The 22,604-nt window shown below is 49.1% G+C and overlaps 1 protein-coding gene across 1 annotated transcript in view; it reads right to left on the bottom strand.

The window, feature by feature from the left end:
* The window catches only part of phlpp1 (PH domain and leucine rich repeat protein phosphatase 1), a 39,377-nt gene that overhangs the window by 10,065 nt on the left and 6,708 nt on the right, over positions 1-22,604 (bottom strand). The window contains exons 2-5 of the mRNA XM_056420352.1: positions 6,843-7,039; positions 5,617-5,742; positions 4,883-5,031; positions 1,017-1,163 (exon numbers count right to left, since the gene is read on the bottom strand). Of these exons, the coding sequence (XP_056276327.1) occupies positions 1,017-1,163; positions 4,883-5,031; positions 5,617-5,742; positions 6,843-7,039 (619 nt within the window). The remainder of the gene's footprint in view (positions 1-1,016; positions 1,164-4,882; positions 5,032-5,616; positions 5,743-6,842; positions 7,040-22,604) is intronic.

The raw sequence follows: 22,604 nt of genomic DNA, 5'->3' as shown, positions 1-22,604 counted from the left end.
GATTAACTTCTCATGGAGCCCGGCTTCCACACACAGTTGAGCTGTGAGTTGACAGCACATGCCCTGTGAGTCAGTCGAGACCCTGTTGTCATGGCGGCGGCGGCGGGGGGAGGGGGGGGGGTAGATTATGCCTAATAATGCATGAATCATCAAGTTTAAGACCTGATTCATTTAAAATATCTGAAACTCCTTTACCGAGTTAGTAAACAGATTTTCCCACAAGCAAAGGGGACTGATACTGGAGCCCCACCAGAACTTCAAATGTTCTCCCAGAAGAAGAAACTAGGTTTTTTTTGGGCCAGCAAAATCTAACTGGCACCATCCCCCATTGAATAAATTGGAATAGAAATAGAAATCTGGGATTATTTTCGACAAATTGGCTCTGCAACCAGAATCAAGTGACACAATTCATTTAAAAGGCGATGCAGTGGTCCTCCAATGAGACCTGCATGTTTTGCACCACGATGCAAAAGTAGACGGGCAAAATGCGTCTCTTCGCAATGAATATATAGAATAGGTAAAATATGCTAACATGCAGAAAACACTTACAAAAATGAAATATGTATATTGTGCTTTCCGCAGACGGACAAAAGAGAACACGTCACGGGGCAAAGATGACTTTGCAAGTTGTGTTGCCGTTTGCTCGCATGTCGAAACTAGCTAAGCGAACCATGGTGGTTGTTATGCCATGCACTCGTTGCTAGGTAACGCCCACATTTGGCTGTGTGGTCGGTTTGTTGAATAGATTCACTGGTGTTCCACCCAGCCCGGAGATGGCATCGATGCGAGCTCGCGCTCGCCCAGCTTCGACACGGCAATAAGTGAAAGAGTGGTGCGATTATATAATAGTGGGGAGAGGTGTGGGGGGGGGGGGGGGGGAGGGACGGCACAGATACAACCGAGGAAGAACAACCAAAGTGTATTTTAAAAAGAAAAAGATAGATAAGGATCCAACCATAAACGCCATCGGACGTGGTGAACATCTGGAGTTCCCGTCGCTTCCTGTTCGTACTCACCTGCTCATGGCGCCCACGGAGCTCGGGACACACGTCAGGTAGTTGCAGCTGAGGTTGACCTCCGTCAGCGTGGGGATGTCACAGATGGCCACGGGGAACTGGCCGATGTGGTTGTTGGACAGGTTGAGGCTTCGCAGGCGAGAAAATCTGCAAGTAGAGGACACGAGTTGAAAAGAGGCATAAGGAGGAGAAGAGGAGGAGAGAAGAGGAGGAGGGAAGAGGAGAGGAGTGTGAGCGAGGGACTGGAGACGTAGTTGTATCTTGTCAACATGAATATTGTAAGAGAGTGGAAGTTATTCATAAATATATTCATGAATCGGGGCGATGTAACAACGTGTAGCTTACACAGAATTAGTTTAATTGAAAAAACACACACACACACACACACACAGTTAGAAACAACCCGCCGAAACCTTTACGTCTGGTTGTTGAGAAAACAACTGTGTGTTGTTCATTCAAACAGTGGCCAGTGGCATTTGGCTGGGTGTCCTATGGCAGAGCGTTGACCTTCAGAAGAGTGGAGGGGTGTGTGTGTGTGTGGGGGGGGGGGGGGGGCACACAAGGCGAAGCAGGGGTCTTTATTTATCCGTCCACACACATAAAGACACACATGGGACCTGTTATCCCCGAGATGGGCACTGCGCCATAGTCGCTGGAGCAGCTGCTTAAACTGGCACGATTTGATGTACCTCCCATCATGCATCCACACACACACACACACACGGTTTACACACACATGGACACACTATATGTCATGCTGACGGAGGTAAAAGGCAACGGGACACGTCAGGGCGATCGATTAGGCCGGCCGAGTTGTTCCAGCTGAGGGTGAGTCCCGTGGGTGGAGGGGAGGTCCTCCCCCCATTAAATCCCCCCCTGCGATGTGCTGAGTCATGCTCACGCTCCCTCCTCAGCCTCTCCCGTGGTCTGTGTCATCCGCTGGCGTTTTGTGTGGTCATGCTGTTCTCTTTTCTCCTTGCTCATTTCCAGGTGCATAAAAAAAAAAAAGCTGCACTGGTAATTATTCATACGGTCAATGGATCAGACGATCAACGCTTTCATTCCGCAGCGCCCGAAACACGACCTACGCCATCATCCTTAATTAATTTAATTCAACCTTGAACTTAAAAAAAAACATCCAAAGGGATTTAGTTTTGTTCAGACGTGTGTAATTTAGTCAAAACATTGTTTTTGGGGGATTTTATTGTAAAAAAAAGTCATTTTATTGGTTCGTTATCTACAATTTGCGAGTTTGCTTTTATATTTACTTTATGTGTTAAAGTAGCATTTGGTCCCAAAAACAAAATCAATCTTGCATCGGCTTGAGAGCAGCGAGATCCCGCCCTGCTGGCTGGTCAAGTGGGAGGAGCTAACCGGACACGGTGCAGGGGAGAGGCTAAACAGGTTGCCATGGACAACGTGCGATGGAGAGACCTCATTGCAGCCTCACTACCCACGGGGGATGAAGAGGAGAGAGTTAACGAGAGGGTTGGCTTTAGGAACAAGATTTGACTCTTCATCGTGAGCAGCCTAGAGGTCATGAGGTCAGAGGCCTGCAGTATGAGCTTGGCGTGCCACACGCACAGCGAGCAGTCATTCTCATGGCTGTGCTTCACCCTTCAAAGTCCTAATCTCCAGCAACGTCTTCCTTCCCCTCGATGGCGCAGAGACAAATTCAGAGATGAGCTGGTAAACACAAAGCTGCTCGTGAGCTGAAGTCATGGACGACCAGCAAGAGAAGCGAAAGGTGTGGACATCGTAAATAAACGGAAACGCCGCTCTGTGTAAACGAAAACCTGTTTATAAAAAAAGCCCCAATAAGCAACCAATCCGTCAGCGCGGCTGTGAAGCCCACAAGCAGCGGTCCTCTGACTCTGCACTTCCCCTCAGCTCCACGGAGCCCTTTCAGGGTTCCTGGTGCTCCGCCGTCATCAATCTCATCTCTCGCTGTTGTAACCAGAACAAAAAGAAAGAGAGCCAGCCAGCTACGGCTCTCAGGGCTTGATGAAGAGCAAACGAGGAGTAAAAGGAGCGTGGATATTGGCCTCGGACTCATTCGGTGGGCACAGACGCACGCTGAACGAATGCTAATGCTATTCTGTGTCGGCTGAAGGTGTAAAACACCAACCGCTTGCACAAATGTTCTACAGATCTACTTTATAGGGGCGGAAGAAAACGTCAATGTTGGGGTTTTTTTTTAGCGACCCAAAAGATAAATGAGTGTAACTTTAACTATTTCACCGCTTTCATTTCAAACGCCATGTTTCTGACACAATTCTGTCAAACGTAATTCCCTCTCTCTCACCCCCCCTTCCCCCTCTTTTTTGTGGGTTTTATCTCCTTTGTAATTTAACTGGACTACCATGCATATGTATTATAAACATCATATGAACGCAACAGCGGATTATTTCCTCCGTCTCTCAGTGGGATGCATGCTGGGAAGGCAGTCAGTCCCATGCCAGAGGAGACAGCTCGTTACCCAGACGACGGATTATACGCATATCTGATTGGCAGATCACCAACCAGTTAGCATTTGGCCAGAGAGAATAGAGAGAGAGAGATTAGAGAGAGAGAGAGAGAGAGAGGCATGAGGCAGGTTCACACATTCCGTTCCTCTTGGAAAAACACAAAGCACTCTGACCCCACGTTAGATGTCAGAGACGTGTGTTTATACTGAAACGAAAACAGACTCACACAACTGTGTGTGTGTGTGTGTGTGTGTGTGTCTCGGTGTGCACAGTTGTGTGAGAGTCTGTTCCTGCACACAGAGCATTGTTGTTCCCGACTCCAGCTCTTTGGACTTCAGCCTCTCGGGGGGAGAAAACGCGAGCAGTGAAGCAACCCCGCTCCACGTTCCCGTCAAAACGTTTCTCTATTTTCAGCCGACTATTCATCTCTTTCTCATTACTGACCTCTTTTTCTGTCATGCTGGGTCAAATGCGGACGAGCCTACTTAGGTTTGGCAAAGATGAATGGACGTTATCTCGCTTGACCAGCAGGGGAGCTACGCTTCATTTAGCCGATATTTGTGAAACCAGATACGTCCCCTCGGGTCGTCTGCTTTCTAACACCCGTCTTTATTCAGAAGATTGACCTCCTACTCATTCTCAATTCTTTCTCTGGAAGACACGCAAGCACGCCAGATTGTACGCGCACAGCCACAAACACACACACACACACACACACACATTCCTGTCAGTGCAGTCATCTTGAAAAAAAGAAAAGAAAGAAATGAATGCCATACTGTATAAAACATTTGTATGCACTGACCCCAAATATGTAGCCTGCAGCCACTTTTTTATTTTCCCGGCTGCATCCAAGCAACCAACTCTCTCCTCCACACACACACACACGCACGCACACGCACACGCATCCAATTCACACAATTCATTCACTCAAACGATGAAAATCTTCTGCCGATAATCTTCAGTAAAAAAAGCTGTGACAGGCGTGCACATGTACCACTGTGTACATGAATGCAAATACATTTGTGCACACCCACACACACCCACACTGCACACGTCTTGACTGTGGGCTTTAATCTGGGACCATGATAAGCATGCAGCAGATGGTGCCCACAGAGAGGGAGAGTGAAGGAGGCCGGCCACATTAAAAGCTCCCCTGCAGACTCATCTAACGCTCTGGGCTCATTTGGCATAGCCTGATACGGCACAGTCCTGGCGAGCCTATTTGTTGCCCATGTGCCAACGGCCGAAGTCCGAGACCGCTCGGGTCGACGGCTCTCAAATTGCAGCAGGAAGCTGCTGCAGCCCCCCTGTGGCCGAGTCCTCCTCCCCGTCTCCCTGCCCCCCCCCCCCCCCCCGTCCTCAGGTGTGTTCGCGATGCATTTCCTGACGCCACCGTACCTCTGCAGCTGCTGCAGCCGCTGGTCCGCAGGCAGGAAGTTATGCTTGAGGTTGAGGTGGGTGAGGTCGAGGCTGTAGAAGAGGTTGGGGGGAAGCTGCTCCAGGCTGCAGCAGGACAGATCTACCGAGTTGATCCTCTGGGACACCATCTAGACGAGGGAGGGGAAGAGAAACAAAGATTTAAACGGGATTATCACGACCGCACAAGACTTAAACTAGTGAACTGCGTGTGTGCCTTGTGTGTGTGTGTGTGTGTGTGTGTGTGTGTGTGTCGCCCGCTGCTAAATGGTCAAATGTCACTCAATGGCCAATCTTTTTAGGATTAAGGAATCAGGAGAAGTGAGGGGGGGGGAGTCTGACAGGTTAGTGACCTGCCATTACATCATCGCCTGAATCTCGTTGCACAGCAGGTGCGTCGAGCAGTTAACCTGCGATTTGTTAGTCAAATTTACCTCGTTTAAAAAGAGAAACTCTACACCCTGTGAGCCCGAGCTTTTTCCGCGCTTGGAGTTAACTTCGAGGCTCGCCACCGGGGCGCGTACTGCTTCTATCCGGGCTTCTATTCTGAGTGGCCCCTCTGGGTGCTGCTGACATGCGTGTCCCTGTTTTTTTTGGCTGTGGCCTACTTGAGTTCAAATGAGAGATAAAGGAGCAAGAGCCAAGTGCTGGTCGTTATGTGTTTTCAGTCACTACTGGCCGGCGTACCTGTGTACCACACACACACACACACACACCTTGGCAGCGTGTCGGTGCCAGCGCAGGCGCTCCGTGAAGCTGTCGAAGCTGACGTAGTAGGTTTGACTCTGAGGCCCCGCCGAGCTGAAAGCCAAACAGTGGTTGTGCTTCTTCACCTCCTCCACCTGCAGAACGACAACAAGACGCACACATTGAGCGACAGCGCGGCCTCAGCATTAGGCTTTAACCCCCCCGCTCCCCTCTGCCTTGGAGACAAACGGTAACCGCCGAGAACGAGCCGGCACGTCTCGATACGCGAGCGCTGGTTCTTAATAACGCGTGCTGGCTGCAGGGTGGACACGTCCAGTGCACCGGACGCACACGGAACGACACATATGAGGCATGAGCGGTCACACAGAGAACACATGTGACTTCAACGAGAATAAATGTATGTTGGATTTGCGCTTTAGACACGCAGTGCCACACACACACACACACACACACACACACACACACACACACACACACACACACACACACACACACACACACACACACACACACACACACACACACACACACACACACACACACACACACACACACACACACACACACACACACACACAGCGAATTAATGGATGACTAGTTATGTGTTTGAATACAACACTGGCACGCATACAACCCACCACACACAGGCACATGCAGGGACGAATAGTTGACTAGAGGTCAGGCGTGTGTGTGTGTGTGTGTGTGTGTGTGTCTGTGAAATGTTTAAAAACCGGGCGTGGCAGAATGTGAAGTATACTTTGGCAGGCGGAGGACAGGGCTGGCTTTCCAGGGGAGCCTTGGAGCTTATTTAATGGCCTTGCAGATAAACAGATCCATAAAGCAATAAACAGATAAAGGTCATTTTTTGGGGGAAAGGGAAATCGTGCTACTCGAACGCCCGAGTGATCCATCGCAGAATTATGACTCCAGATTAGAAATGGACATTGTAAAAAAATAAATTTAAAAAAACCTGGCGTGAACCATTTCTGACGACATTGAGCTGAACCGGTCGGCAGCGTTCCTCCGAGTCACGGAGGGACAAACATTTGTTCAAGGTGAAATGTCATCAGGAGAAATCTTCTTTGCGCAGAGAGACGTTGGCAGAGGGCGATACGGGCGGCGTTATCAGCTCACCCACGAGCGATGTGACATTATGGGTTTACGATCCAGAGAACACATTACATAACATCGCCATGAAACCAAAAACAAAGTCGTGTCGTGACTTCCGACTTACTTTTCCTCCAATGAGCGGCAGGATGTGCATCTTGCCCGTCTGGCTCTCCTTCACGGAGGAGACGATGAGGCAGGTGCCGCACAGGATGACCTGCCGTCTGGTCCAGCGGTTCACCGGCAGCTGCAGCTTCCCCTTGCGGACGTTGTACGTCCCCGACAGCTGGACCCGCTCGGAGCTCTCGACGCTCTGGGGCTTCCCTGGAGACGAGAAAGAGACACGATGTACGACAACTCTACGTCATGGTGTTTCTCATAAATACGACAGGGACACAAGATAAGCATTATTATTATTACTATCAGGGTTCTTACACATTTTGACCGATGGATTTCCAGGACTTTTCCATGACTTTAAACCAAATTTCCATGACCAAACTGAAATCTCGGTATAAACATGAACAATTTAGAACATTTTGCGTATGGAGAGCGTACGCCGGCTTATATTTTGAGCGTCTTTCTTTAAAAAACATATTAATTATTTCAAACTCCGCATGAATGAACATGTGATGATAACAAATTTCCATGACTTTTCCAAAACTTTTATGATTTACGTTTTTTCCAGGACTTTTCCAGGCCTGGAAATGACCATTTTAAAATTCCAGGACTTTTCCAGGTTTTCCATGACCGTACGAACCCTGACTATGACGTATTATTAAAGTATATTTGGTCATCACATTTTGAGCTGTACATAATTTCTGTCTGGGCAGCTGCTTCATACCAATCTGTGTGTGTACGATTGAAAAGGTTGTGTCGGTGCTACACCCCCCCCCCCCCTGAATGCCATCACAATGCCGGGCCGCGCGCCGGGCGTCGGGCGACCCGCTCGGCGCATGGATGTAACCGAAGGATTTGAATTCAGCGCGGCGCCGCGTCAACGGTCTCAAATTCCAACGCCAGGTGCCCTCCCTCTAAATTATTCCCTTTACAACTTCCGAGCAGCCTGTATTCACTTTTAGCCGTCTGCCTGCCTGCCTCACCCCCCCCCCTCCGCCCCCACCATGTTCTCTCACTTCACCCCGCCGGGCTGCCAAACCTGACAGTCGGGCTGCTTATCAGGCGTCCTGTCAGCCCGGCTGTCTTATCTTAAACAATAAAAACAACTCCCCAGGCTGGCATGCGTGGCCCCTCCTCCTCCCATCGTACCCTCTCTTCATTCTATATGTGGCTCTCTTTGCTCAACAGCATGTTTAACCTCGCCCCCCCCCCCCAAACTAGATTGAATTGCGTGGAAGTTTTCCCCAGAGACAGACGGCCTGAGAAAGTGCCTCCCGTCCCGTGACCTGCTGTAAACGGGGCCGCGCCTCTCTCGCTCAAACACAGGCGTTAGAGGTGTTGTGGAGGGAGAAGGACTAGTGGGGTGAACTAGCCTTCAACTCACACTCTCACACACTCACACGCACACACACACACACACACGCCTCTCGTGGCTTTAAATAATTCAGGTCCTTCACATGCCGACTGGCGGCCGCGCAGAGTGCCCCTCCGACTCACTCGGCAGAGTTGAATAACATTTCTAAACCCAAAGGTGCGCTTTTTTGTGCTGATGTGTCTACAATGGGGTGGGGGGGGGGGGGGGTCGGAGCAATATGTCCACGGGTCTTAAACCCGACACAGCCAGCGAGCCCCTGACCTTTACCCTGTCCAACGAGCCAATCTTGTGTGAACAGCTGAATCAATAGCGCGGTTTGCAAAAAAGGTTATTTGCTTTGACTGGATGCTGAGTAACGCAACACGCCGCCGCTACGCGTCTGAGGAGTCGAGTGGGAGTGGTTTTGGGACGCTTAAACAGCGGAGAGTATCATACACGACCGGAGGTTACGCCATAGAGCTCAGGCTTCCGTCTCACCGCTTATTACTAATTATCCGAGAAAAAAAAGAGTGAGGATGCAACACACTGGCAGCTGATTACAAAGCCACACGTGTCAGACACACACATGTGAGACCCTCCTGACCGCGTGCATGCCGCGATGGAGCATTAATATTCACTCCATATGGAGAGGACGCATACGCTGCCGCCGAAAAACGGCTCCGGTGGGTGGTTCTTGGTCTGATTCCTTTATGGAGGACTATTTATAAACCGGTTTCAGGGCAATGCCAACGTATATATATTAAAGGAAATGCAGTTCCCACTGTGCCAAAAGCGGTAAAGCTAGAACACGCTGCATATGACGATTTAACTGGCGTAACCCGTTTCTCATGATTCACAGTGATCACAAGTTGGCAATCAGAAACGTGGATAAATACGTTTTAATGAGCTGCGAGGACACAAGACACCTGTAATATTAGAACATTCCTCATCTTTATACGGTGCTTACATGTTGATGTGCATCACTCTGCCAAACGATTTGAAACAAATATTTTAATAAAAAAAGTAAAGTCAGAGGTTTTTCTTCTTTTTTTTTACTTTAAAAAAATAGAAATATCTCTGTTCACTTTTATTTGTACCAAATACCCCCAAAGAAATATCTAAACGTATGGAAACATTGAAAAAGGAGTCATAAACAATGTGCTCGGTGTGTTTTAACCGCCACATGTGGCCCACAAATACTTTTGCGAGGTCACGCACACGCAACAGGTGTCCGCTTTGTTTTCACTTCCAAAGAAGTGCTTTAGATAAGCGAGATAAGCCGGCGACTGAATTTCGCTTTTTGGCCGAAACAAGGGGGAAGGAAAGATAAGGAAGCGAAAAACAGGGAAGGAGTCACCGGTATGCACCTAGGGAACACGACTCTATTGATACCATCGTGTGAAGCACGCCGCACCACGGGTACACCTGAAACGGAAACGCCCGATTACCACCAAAAGTCTTCGTCTGTCAAATCTGTGTGATGCCGTGCGAACGGAACAGACTGGCCACGCCCCCTTCCAACAACACTGGCCACGCCCCCTTCCAACCGGCGGGCGCATACTTTCACGACTGAGCTCGGGAAAGGGGGATGTGTGTGTTGCATCACAGCCGACAAATTATTCACAAGCTTTTAGCCTCAATATGTCACATGGGCATCGTCCGACTATTTTTAGGCCTTTTGTTGGAGCGTACACACGCAAACACACACACAAATACACACACACACACACAGTTTGAAAGCTTGTCCCGTACGGATGTTGCCGTTTACAACCGTCTCACAGACGTGGGACGCCTGGCTGGAGGACAGCGCTCCGGTCTGGCCATGGGAATGCCCGGTGGGGGAAGCAAAGAGATGGGTGTGACCCCCACGTGAGCGTCCTGTTGACAGGGGGGGGGGGGGGCAATATAAGAGACCGTTGCGCTCTTCCAAATGCATGAACCAAATGCCACCTACAGTAGCAATATTTTGAGCAGCGATGATGTTATTCATGGTGGCCATCCCATAATCTATGGGCGATGCTTGAATGTAGAAAATAATAGATGGGACCTGCATGGTGGGTGTGTTCATGTGCAGGAGTCATAAGACCAACTGTACGTAGGAGCATACTACGGTGTGTGTGTGTGTGTGTGTGTGTGTTGGGTACTGGAGGATGGCGTCCGTCCGCCCCGCCCCCAAGCACCGGAAAAGAGTGTTTCCCCGACCCACTAGGCTCTAATACCCGTGTGTGTGTGTGTGTGCATGGCTACGGCTCAAACACACACACATAAACATACGCTGCTGCCACTCTCGAGACAGAACCACCAATCACACGAGCCTCCCGATGGTGACCTCGGAGCGAGCGCTGGTTGAATTCCCGCGTAAATATTGTGATAAAATGGGACATCCCAGTGCCAGGATGACACGCCTCACGTCCACACACACACACACACACACACACCCCTGTGGAAATTGGTGGAAGTGGCACTTTGCATGTTCAGTTCAATTCAGGACGTTGAGCGCAAATTATCGATCCATTGAGCAGCTGACGAGACGCCTCTGAATATCGATGCTGCCGGTGTGTGTTCCCGTCGTGTTCGCAGATGACACGACGGGAACAACTCTTGGTTGTCCAACATCCGGATTTATCCCTGAGCTAATGTTTACAGGCTTCGAAGCTGCCTCCCAGATGACCCCCCCCCCCCCCCGCCCGCTATCAGCCATTGTTAGCGCTCAGTACCCCAAGGCCGAACCTCTCTCCGCCCGTCTCCCGATTGAACAGATCAACGCTTCTTTCTTTCTTTCTTTCATTCCCTCGTCTGCAGTAACAGGGACACGTCCCTGGTTATTCATCCTGCCCAGCTGAATGCAACCTGACATCAGCACACCTCCACTACTGGGCACGCCGTACCGTAGGGCATCGATGACCCACATAAGTCACAGCGGACACACACCCACGCACACACACATGCTCACGCTCAGCCTATAGGCGGTGGCAGATGTGATGCACCGCATGGCAAGGCTCTGGGCCTTCTGAAGGCTTCTGAGCGGATACATCGGGCTCTTATGTCTCCGGAGTCCGCTTTCATCGGCTCCTTTTGAAATGCATCTCGGCCGCGGCATCTCATTAAAGATCTAGCTTTTAGGAAGCGACGATAAAAGCTTGGAGCGAGGCACTCCGACAAACACGCGTCCCCATGGCAACCCGTGCCGCGTCGCAGACGTTACCTCGTAAAGAGAAAAACTATCGTTGGCGAGGGGATGTAGGAATAGATGTAGGACAGAGCGGGTGCCAGCTGCTACTCTGCGACACTAAAATAGCTGCACTGTCCTTCTGTTACAAAACACACACACACAGACAATGTCATACTGTATCTACTTAAAAGGTGTCTGCAGGCTCAGATCGCCGCGCTCCTTTTCTCTCCTCCCCCTCTTTTTCCCGTTCTCCGTGGATGACTCGAGGCGACGACTCGCCGCGTTAACGCGTCTCCCTCCGGCATCGTGACGCGCAAACATCTAGAGTGGAACGTTCCCAGATGTTCTCGCGCCGACGGGGCCGTGGAGGTGAAGCGGGAAGAAGAAGAGGAGGGAACAGCTCTGCGGTGTTTTTTTGCGCCAGGTAGTTCTGGCGGCGCGACGTCGGCTCGTCCGAGAAGCCGACGTCGCTCTGTTGGTTTGGTCCGTTGGGTCGTCACTTTGGTCTGGACGGGAACATCTAGTGCAAGGATTGCCATGACACGTTGTACATGTACTTTGTGTTGAATGTTACTTATGAAGCCTGCTGTCTTGTCAGAGTGGCGCCGGCTGTTCGAGTTTGGTCCAGAGACGCTCCACCGATCAACAACACATGGGATTATAACCGAAAAGCATCAATATTGATACTTCTACTATTTTCATGTCTCTAGGTTTTTTTTCGTTGGCCATTTGGCTTCATTCAAACAAGCCTGGACCCAACTCTAGCACGTCAACGCAGAGTCGACTCGAGAGCGAGTCGGCGGTGAAATCGGGACAAACAACTTGTGTTTGGACAGCGCCGAGTGTTTATCCAATCACCCCTCTGCTGCTCGATGACATCCTCCCTTTATTCAGTAAAAAGACACACTAAAGTCATTTGGTACAGAATAGTAATTATATGTACATTTCTAAAACAATATTTACTGAATATTCAGGATAAGCCGACACCGCCGCCCCATGTGTATATGTGTGTGTGTGTGTGTGTGTTTGCATATATTTTAGCTGTGAAGTGCTTTCAATCCCTGGAGGAAAAGCCGAGTGGCGCTGCTTTGTCCTCCCGTCTCTCGCCAGACATCGAGCATTCTTCGGCTGAGAGAGCTCGGTGATGTTTCTCCAGCGTCCCTTCGACCCGCCGGCCGCCCGACGGGTGACGTTAGCGTTGAGGCCGAATGTGTCGCTGTGGCCGTGAGACGTCCCCAGAGAGAGGTTGGGGAGGGTAATTAATAGTTTAATGGGTGCCCACAAATTCTGATGCCCTATCGCTCTTAAGCATGTCGCCAATCAGACAGAAACACACACACACACACACACACACAGTACCCAACCTTCTCTCTCAGTCCAGTGAAACATCCTGAATCCGAATGAGGTCACAGCCTGTAACGTCTTCCCCGTCAGACCATCATTGACCTCTGCCCCCGCCAGGGAGAAGGCAACTCACCAGCCCTGTGCTATTAAAGGTCCGACTCCACTGATCAGCTCCGGGCATTACCGTCCACCGCCTGTAGGGGCGGCATGGGAACGCATTGGGGCCCGGGGGACGACCTGCAGGAGGATTTCTATTGTGTTCTGCGACGCTCAATCATCTCGTTTCGACTCGGACCCCACACAGTTCTTCTTCTTCTGCATTGTTACTATTTACCATATTGATCATATCCTCAACAATCGGGTTCTGTTCACCTCGACGCGAAGCTGGAGGGAGGAGCTGCGGTGGGAGAAGCCTTCACGGGAGTTGGATGCATCACGTGATGCATCTACATATTGTGATATTTTTTTTTAATTTTTCTTTTAAAGTAAAAAACATACTCATTCAAATAATTCAAAATCAACTATCATTAATTTCTTTATTCTTCTTAAATCAACTGAAATATTGCAATACTTTTTATTAAAATAATAACACTTAAAATTAAAAATTTTGAAACTAAGAAATCTAAAAAAAAAAAAAATATTTCCTCAGTGAGTTAAAAAAAAAAGATTTATAACAGCTGTGTGTTTGTCAGAGCTTCAAGAAACCAGGTTATGTTTGTTTAATACTATTTATAATTTTTTTTTTAGTATAAGAATATTTAGTAGGATTTTTTTTTTTTTTTCTTTAATATTTGAGATAATCAGCATATTAAGCTGTAAAAAATAATAAGCAATTCAGTTGATTTGTACGAAAAAAGAATGCATGACATTTTTGTTTTTTGAATTGCATTACAGAAAATAAAGGACTTCATCACAATATTCTAATTTTCTGAGACAGTCCTGTATATGCACACCTTGTTATTTATTTCTTAACCCTCATTTCTCATCAACCGCACCGTCCCTCGCACCACCCGCCGTGAACGCTCTTCATCGTGTCACTCAATCCGGGTGCAGCGGACACGGGGGGGGGGGGCTAATTGCATTAGGGATGCTTCAAATCGCAGGTGTTGGCTACGCTGCTTAACAAAAACAAAAAAGATTTCCCCCAGTGATTCCCTCTGACAGTGGATGCTGACGTAGATGTGTGCTCCCTCTGTGCTCTCCACCCCCCCCCCTCTCTCTCTCTCTCTCCTGCTGCTGTTATGTAACGAGTGTGAGTTACGAAACCTTACATTGGAAAATACGAGCAGCACGCACACACACGCACACACACAGTCAGAGTGCTTTTCCTCCTCCTTCTTTGAGTGTGAGCGAATGCAAATGTTGTCACTGTAGTGAACACAAGTGCCCGAGTGTTTGTTCATGCATACAATGTGCATGTGTGTGTGTGTGTGTGTGTGTGTTTTTGTCTGTCAAATTGATTGAACACACAGGTGTAAATCAGAGCATTTTATTGCGAGGCTGTTGAAGTGTGCAGAGCTCCAAAATGTGAAATGTGTGGGTGTGCATAAAATACATAAATGAAAGTGTGAGCGTTCGTATGGTCGCGTGTTGCAGTTCACACACACACACACACACACACACACACACACACACACACACACACACACACACACACACACACACACACACACACACACACACACACACACACACACACACACACACACACACACACACACACACACACACACACACACACGTGAATACCGGGAGCTATGCTGGTGTATAGAGAGCTAGAGCAAGGGAATGGGGGGGGGGGCATAAAGAGAGATGATAAGGATGGACAAGAAAGAGAAAACACGCTCGGGTAAAGCAGAGAAGGCTGCCATGGAGGAAGGAGAGAAACGTACGGATAGATGAAAATGCTGCTGAACGGACAGAGAATGAAGAACATAACATATCCCGTCCCCTCGGGCAGAAAGAGAGAGAGAGAGAGCTGTAGAGCGAGGTGAGCTAATCTTACTCAGCTGTTCGCCATTAGGACCGGCCACAAAACAACACCGGGAGAAGACTCGGAGGAGTCCACGTCTTCTTGTGCTGACAGCATTCAAATATCCTCTCATTGTATCCGCGTGCACGAGCAGATATTAACGGATACAGTTTCTTACATCATGGGTGCACATTCAGAGGTAAGGAAAACACAGAATTAAACTAGAACGGGCACTCGGTAGAGCGCATACCTTCGCATATCACAAGATTGGGCATTGAATTATGAACATGTTGGCATTAGTTGCATGCCAATTGGATACAAATTGACTGCGCTATGGTAAAAAGAAGATGTTGACCTTTTCATGACCTTGACCTTTGACCCGATCGATCCCAAAATCTAATCAAATGGTCCCCGGATAATAACCAACCATCCCACCAAATTTCATGTGATTCTGTTTAATACTTTTTGAGTTATGCGAGTAACACGCATACAAATAAAGAAATAAATACACGGCGATGAAAACATTACCTTCCGCATTTTCAATGCAAAGGTATTGATCGGCCCGATTGGATCGACCTGCACCACGGTGGGTGAAAGGGGTTTAAACATTTTAATTGTTCTGGGAGGAAAAGTCAAAAGTCAACAGAACCTCAAGACTCGTCCCACTGCTCGTGTTTCTTGTCAGACTCAGTTTTAGACTCATTATACCGACCCAAATAAGGCCGTGTCAGCAGAATCTTCTAACAAAGCCAGACACACCATCCTCAGATTCTTTTGAAGCAAAAAGCCAAAGGGGGCGTCGATCTGCTGCCGACGAGACCGACGGCGAGCTGCCCGACGACGCCTCGCATTTCGACCCTGATAGGAACGCCGGAAACGCTTATCGTGTTTGTTTTTTCCAAAGGTTAACAACTCAAGAAAACACTGATGTCTCTCTCGCTCAGCGAGCCTCGTGACATTCTGTCTGCTCAAAGGTCAGACGTACCCCCCCCCCCTAGGGTTCAAATGCAACGGCGTCTCCGCGTGGATCGAGCGTGAGCGATGCACTCGTTTGTCACAGTGGAGAAGAGGACGGCTCTACTCCTCCGTGTCGGGGGAAATAATGAATCACCGGCGTGGTCGCAAACACGTGAGAAACAAAAGGGAGGCGGAGCTTTCAGCTTTCTCACGCGCAAAAAAAATAAAAAATGAGCCCGCACACGTGTGAACTGAGTTACTGCTGTGTAACTGGCAGCAGAGACAGTTATGTAACGCCTATTTGTCTTGCTCACACACACACACACACACACACACAGGTCATGACCTGCATATTGTAATGATTCACAGGGCGAGGAGTGTCTCCGCTGAGCTGAAACTTCTCGTCTTTTCTCTACTTCTCTCCCTCCATTACCCATCCCCCTGAGCGTATGCTGTCAGGCTTCAGTATCCCCGGCTGTCGTCCACTCCGTTAACTCTCCTCTCTCTCTTACTTTCGACTGCTCAGATGATGAAGTTTGAGTGGCTTTAAGTGGTTGGCCCTTTGCCGGGAATCCCCGTCTCTAGCCCGGCTCTAGCCGAGACCTGCGCTCTCTCTTCCAGGCTCACGGAGCTTCTTCTCACGGAGGACGAGGACACATAATCGGGCACGATCGCGGGCGAGGCCGGCACGGCGGCCGCGTGGAGAGAGGAGGACGCAATGAAAGCTCATCGCAGGAGCCAATGAACGATGCTCGGCGACCCCGGGATGAGATCCTCTGAGGAGCCTCGAGAACGGAGTACGGAGAGGGGCCCGGGCGCCATGCCACCGAGCGCGACTCACACTCGTTCTCATGGGCTGCTGCAACTCCCGCTCGGTGCGCCGAACAATTAGCGGATCGACCGATTTGTGGATCGACGGGAAATTTAAAAAGGAGCTTATGGTTTTCAACGGGGACTCCAGAGAGTTTGTATTTACGTTCAGGAGGTTCGGGTCAGAAATGGAAGAAATACGGGATAATTTTATTGCTGCGTCCAACACCACCCATGATGCAACATGCCTGCTCCCTGGTAAATGTATATAAACGCCCAGTCTGCTAAAGATTCAAAGGTTGCGACCGTCACATGTGAAGTAGTCCATATTATACGGATATCGTGGCATGTGAGACGACGAGAGACGAGAGGAAATTGTGATATTTTATTATTTACGTTAACCAATTAATTTCTTTGTCCCGCTCCAAATCACACATTTAACTCAGAGGTGAAGACATCCTCTGAGCCTGGACCCTCGCATCGGAACATGAACGACTTTTTTCCCCCATGAATAGTGATGACTCGGCAAAAAAGGCAAAAAAACTCATTGGGTAAATCTTTTTGTAGAAGCACCGATTGTCAACCCGACGATATGGTCGCAACATCGTTACCGAGGTATTCGGGAGGAAAATATTGAGGTATTGTTTTTGTACCCTCGAGGGTACAACGCTGACGACGTCCCGAGGGTTATGTTTACGAGACTCTCCAGAAACGCTGCAGACCTTCTATCGGCAAACCCCCCAAAGCATTCCACCGCTCCACCCCCCCGACTGGGAGAATAGATACCAGCTCGCCTAAACCCATCCAGAGAACACTCCAGACTCTACGTGAGGACTCAATTATTTTTACACGGCCAGGGAAAAAAATATGCAAATTGAATGCCTCACCTGGGGTCTGGGGGAAACGGCGATTGGCCTATTTCTCGCTCTTCCCCGTTGTTTGATGAGGAGCCGAGCGGCCGAGCGGGAAGACGCTCAGACACACACGTTATCTCCTTATTCAAGGCACCGGTTGCTCGTCACGGTGTCACTTCAGCCGGCGCATTCTGACACTCGGCAGTATGCAGCTTGTCACACACACACACACACACACACACACACACACACACACACACACACACACACACACACACACACACACACACACACACACACACACACACACACACACACACACACACACACACACACACACACACACACACACACACACACACACACACACACACACACACACACGATGAAGTGGGGCGCCTCGTACTGTATGGGGGAGCTCAAAGAGGGCGAGCAAGAGAGGGGAGCGGGGTATTGTCGTGTTAAGCGCCAGCACAATAACTCCTTTCCAGGCGCGGGGGATTCAGGCATTACCCCCCCCCCCCCCAGGGAAGTGCACCGGGGGCGGGGGGGGGGGAATGGGAGCGCCGGGAATAAAAGGAGTGTATGGTGATAAAAGGAGCAGGCTGACAACACCTCCCTCTGATGCGGGGAGCTAAGGAGGGGAGATGAGAAAGGGAACTCGTGGAGCCAGGGAAGGCTCGGTGTCGCGCAGCAGAGGTGAAGGCTGAACATGGTGAAGTGCACACGCATATAGGCACGTACACACAGTGTGTGTGTGTGTGTGTGTACGTCAGTGATTAATTAGTTTGCAGGGATTCCTGCCCTTTGGCTGCCGTGGGATGCGTCTCGTGAAAGCTGAAATGACTTCATTATCCTGAACTTATAGTGACCCAGTCAGTCCCGGTTAAGTTGTCGCATGATTATTAGAACCAAATGTAAAAAAAAAAAAAAATCATGCAGATTTCCATCTAATTAACTTATTGCATGAATATAAAGTTTCAAAATACACTCAACCTTCATTTATCCTCCCTTTCCCCCTCAAGTGCCCACTCAAGGTGGCATTATCAATCCACTTGACCACAGCACAGTATGATGAGAATAGTAAAAAATATTAAAAAGATTGAATAATTATAGTTTGTGTTGGTGTGTATGTGTATGTGTGTGTACAAGTCAGCCAGTCATTCACAAAGTCTAACTTTAAGATTTTGTTCATAATTAGTGAGCAGAAGCAGCAAAGTCACATGTCTAAAGGTCAAAGGTGACGACAATGTGACGTTACATGTTGAATCTGATCATGTGTGTGTGTGTCTAACCATCTGCTATTGTTACACATTACCATTTCCAACCATGTTTATTGAATTATTAACACATTAACCCACCACGCAGCGCCACACGCGTGTGTGCGTGTTTGTGTGCGTCACGAAAGACTGCTCGTCAACTTCTGCTGTGGCGGTGACTTCATGTCCTGCGTCGCGCCGAGCGCAGCATGAGCTACCGATCAACGGGAGACGCGTCCTGGAGTCGAGAAGAGGACGAGTTAAGTAGGCGGCTGCAACATTTTCATAGATTCAGGACGAGAATAGCAGACAGGGTGAATACCGGAGGGGTGCACTGTACTATAATATCATCAGGAGTGTGTGTGTGCGTGTGTGTGCGCGTGAGAACGCTGAGAAGTCTATGCTGGGCGTTACAGGAACTGCAGCCCTCTTCAGGCTTCGCTCAACTTGTTTTGCTCATAAACAAGGATGTGGAAATGAAGTATTTGTTCAAAAAGCTGACGCACTTTTCTTTTTTCAAACCGTTAACCGGCATTAAACAGCTCAGTAACAATGTTTGCCAACACATGTGCGAGTATAAATATAGGAGCAACGTGTGTGTGGTGACGACAATGTTATAATTTGTATCGCTGATTGTAATTATTAGCCGCTAATCCCCAGTGAAAGGCGGTCCGAGCCCTGCGAGTGTTCCCCGGGGGAAGACCACACAGGGCCGCACAGATAAGCACAATGTTGTTATTGTTTGTACTTCACCTCTAATGACCTTCATCATCAGAGGCTGTGAAGGACTCGCAGCTTTAGCTCAAATTTTTTTTTTTTATACAGTGGGTAAGGAAAGTATTCAGACCCCTTTAAATGTTTCACTCTTTGTTTCATTGCAGCCATTTGCTAAAATAAAAAAAGTTAATTTAATTTCTCATTAATGTTCACTCAGCACCCCATCTGGACAGAAAAAAACAGAACTGTAGAAATTTTTGCAAATTTATTAAAAAAGAATATTGAATATCACACGGTCACATTAATGAGAAATAAAATGAACTTTTTTATTTCAGCAAATGGCTGCAATAGAACAAAGAGTGAACTATATAAAAAATATAAAAAATTGAATGTTATTATAACAATTTAAAGGGGTCTGAATACTTTCCGTACCCGAATATTAAAAAGCTGCCATGTTGTGGGATACCTTTGATGGTGGAAACGGAAGGAGAGTAATGAGCTGACTCGTACGAGGGACGAGCACAAGCGATAATAAAAAAGGTAAAGAGTGACGGTGTTGTCGTTTTATAGTCCAGCTATTCCTTTATTCCATAACATCTTAAAAGAAGAAGAGAGAAATGCATCTGATGGGCAGCAGGTGCCTCGAGGCACTCGAGACGGCAGCAGCTCCAGTCAGTTGTTCTTTAATCCCACAAAAGGGCACGACATCAGACCCCAGATCTGTGGTTAAAGCTACAACCAGTCCAGTTCAGAGCAGAGCGAAAGGGGGGAGAGGGAGAGGGAGAGAGAGAGAGAGAGAGAGCGAGCAGCGTGTAAGGGGGTGGAGAGAGAATTCAAGGGCTCCTCTCTCCAGATGAAGCACAGGCCGAATGAATGAATGAGATTGCGATGTTGTTGCACATTCCCCGTGGCCTCTACATGCTCACTTTTCCCTTTCTTCTTCTCCTCCTCCCCTCCTTTCCTTTCCTTTTGTTTTGTTGAAAGATGTAACAAGGTCTGGCACAGTGGAGGTCTGAAGCGGGCATCCGGGGTGTTTTGGCTCAGCTTCATGTCACATGCAGAGGCCATGTGAACAGTGGCACGGAGAGAGAGAGAGTGAGGAGGAGGAGGGGATGGAGGGGGGGCAGTGAGAGAGAGAGAGAGAGAAGAAGAGAAAAGAAAAGAAAACTAAAGAGGGGAAGTCTTTAACCAGAGGGACTGGGAAGCAGTGCGAGAGAAAATAGCTGTGTGGTAACCGAACGCGAGATAATAAAACGACTATTTATGCGAGAGACAATCGAAACAGGAAGTCGACACGGACCGGCTGAAAGAGCGAGCGCGTGCAAGAGAAGACGGGAAAATAAGAAAATGTAAAAAAAGGTCAGGGGGAGGGAAAGTGAGCAGCGAGTCTCTGGGGCGGCAGGTGACAGCTCCACTTTGTCTTCCCGGGCCTCGGCGATTATCTAACGCCGCCGCTAACGGGAAGAGACAAGCGCTTTGCCGCGTTAATGAGAGCAGCTGCACGCGGCGCTGCGCCCCCCTGGACTTTGGGGGGCGCCAAAGATGTCCAAGAACTCTAGAAGACGCTGAAAAGGTAGAACAATGTGTAATTGCAGCAGCTGGGAGAACGATTCAGGATTCAACTCCGGGATCAGAGCGTCGTGACCCCGGTGTCGAGCCGCACGTAACGGTGCGTCTACGTCTGTGACCAATGAGGAGGCTCCATTCCTGTGCTTCAGCATTTCAGAGGTGAACTTTGAACTGGGTCATTCCATATCAACCACTCTGCTCCCGCGTGTTGAAGTCCATAGAAACGAGCTCCGCTCCAGCCAAACGCACCGTATCTCGCCAGGTGACACAATCAAAGATTTGGTAACGATCGGAATTCCTTCCTCGCGATGATATTTGCGAAACACTTCATCGACTTGGCCGTTTGTTTCTGCAGTGCAGGAAGCTTCCTCTGTAAAAAACAACAACAACCAAAATCTCCAATAACAACAGCTGCCGTACGACCTTAAAAAACGGATCCTTTTGTAATCATTATATTTTTGTGTTGAGGAAAACAAAATTTAAAAAAGGTCATGCAGAATATCCTCTCCGCAGACTCTGGCTTTGTAAAACAAATCAGTGTGAAGCGGTCGTATTAAAAAGAAGAGGAGAAAAGCCATCCGGGAGTCGGCACCGCTCCGGCCTGTACGGGCGGTGTGTTCCCGAATCGGAATTTTTTTGGGCCCCTTTAATGCTGAGAGTTGCAGATGTTGTCTGGTATTAGAGCGCCCTGATCAAAGCCGAGGAGAGAGAGCCCCCGCTGGCCCGCCTCTAATCCCCCCCCTCCCGCCGTGCATGTGGTCGGGGGCCGGCGCTCAACTCGGGGATAGGGGGGGGGGGGATTTTTGCTGCCTTTTGCACGAAAACACCGCCAACTGGTACCCTCTGAGGTTTCTGGGGCGCATTCGGCGAGGGCAGCTTGACAGACAGCCGAGAGGCTGCTCGCACAGGGCTGCCCCCCCCCCCCCCATTCCTTTCCCGAGCTCAGAACTTGCCGGCAGGCAGACAGGAGTGACGTATCAGCATGACTTTGTTCAGCCTAGATTTAGCAGCTAACCACGAAGGAATGAACATTTTAATTCCCTCTTTCTTTTTTTTTTAAACAGGGGGGGGGCACATCTGTATACCGAAGCATGCACATTATCACACGGGGAAGGCAGCGAGAAGGGTGCTTGGACCTGTAGAAACAAGAACCTGTTAGCTTTTGCCTTTTAAATTATTTATTCCCCCCCCCCCCCACGAGACAATTATGAGGGTGACCGGTAATTCTCGGAGTAAAAAGCAATACGCCAAAGAGAGATGAAGAGATATGGGAGGATAAATGGAAACTGTCAGATGGCGTGAGGGAGGAGGCGATGCGAGGAGCGATAGCGTGGGAGGAGAGGGGAATCGATCATGGGAGAATTGAGGAGGATTCGCCGCGGGAGGAGGATGTCAGCCAAGAAGACGATCTATACTAGACAGAACACGGTTCCTCTGCCCCCCCACCGCGACAAGCCGACACCGCCGTCGTCTTACGGCGGACGCACATGTGCGAATCCTCGAGGAGACGCCCGCCTCCCGCTCTGAGGGCGTCATGGCCGCGCGTCCACGTGGAAAAACACGTGACATGAAATACATTAAAATCGATTCTCCGATTGCTCCTTTCTTTCTTCGTACACATCCAGTAGTGAACACGATAAAAACGTGTGAAATCGGATTTACGACAAAATTGCATAACGACTCGGCAATTTGGCCATTTAGCAAAACCGATAGCCGCCGGGCGACGTCGCGGATGTGAGAAAAGATGGAGGCGACCGCGTCTCG

Source organism: Pseudoliparis swirei, chromosome 8 (genome assembly GCF_029220125.1).
Source record: "Pseudoliparis swirei isolate HS2019 ecotype Mariana Trench chromosome 8, NWPU_hadal_v1, whole genome shotgun sequence".
Lineage (NCBI taxonomy): Eukaryota > Metazoa > Chordata > Actinopteri > Perciformes > Liparidae > Pseudoliparis > Pseudoliparis swirei.
This window is presented reverse-complemented; position numbering and strand designations above follow the sequence as displayed.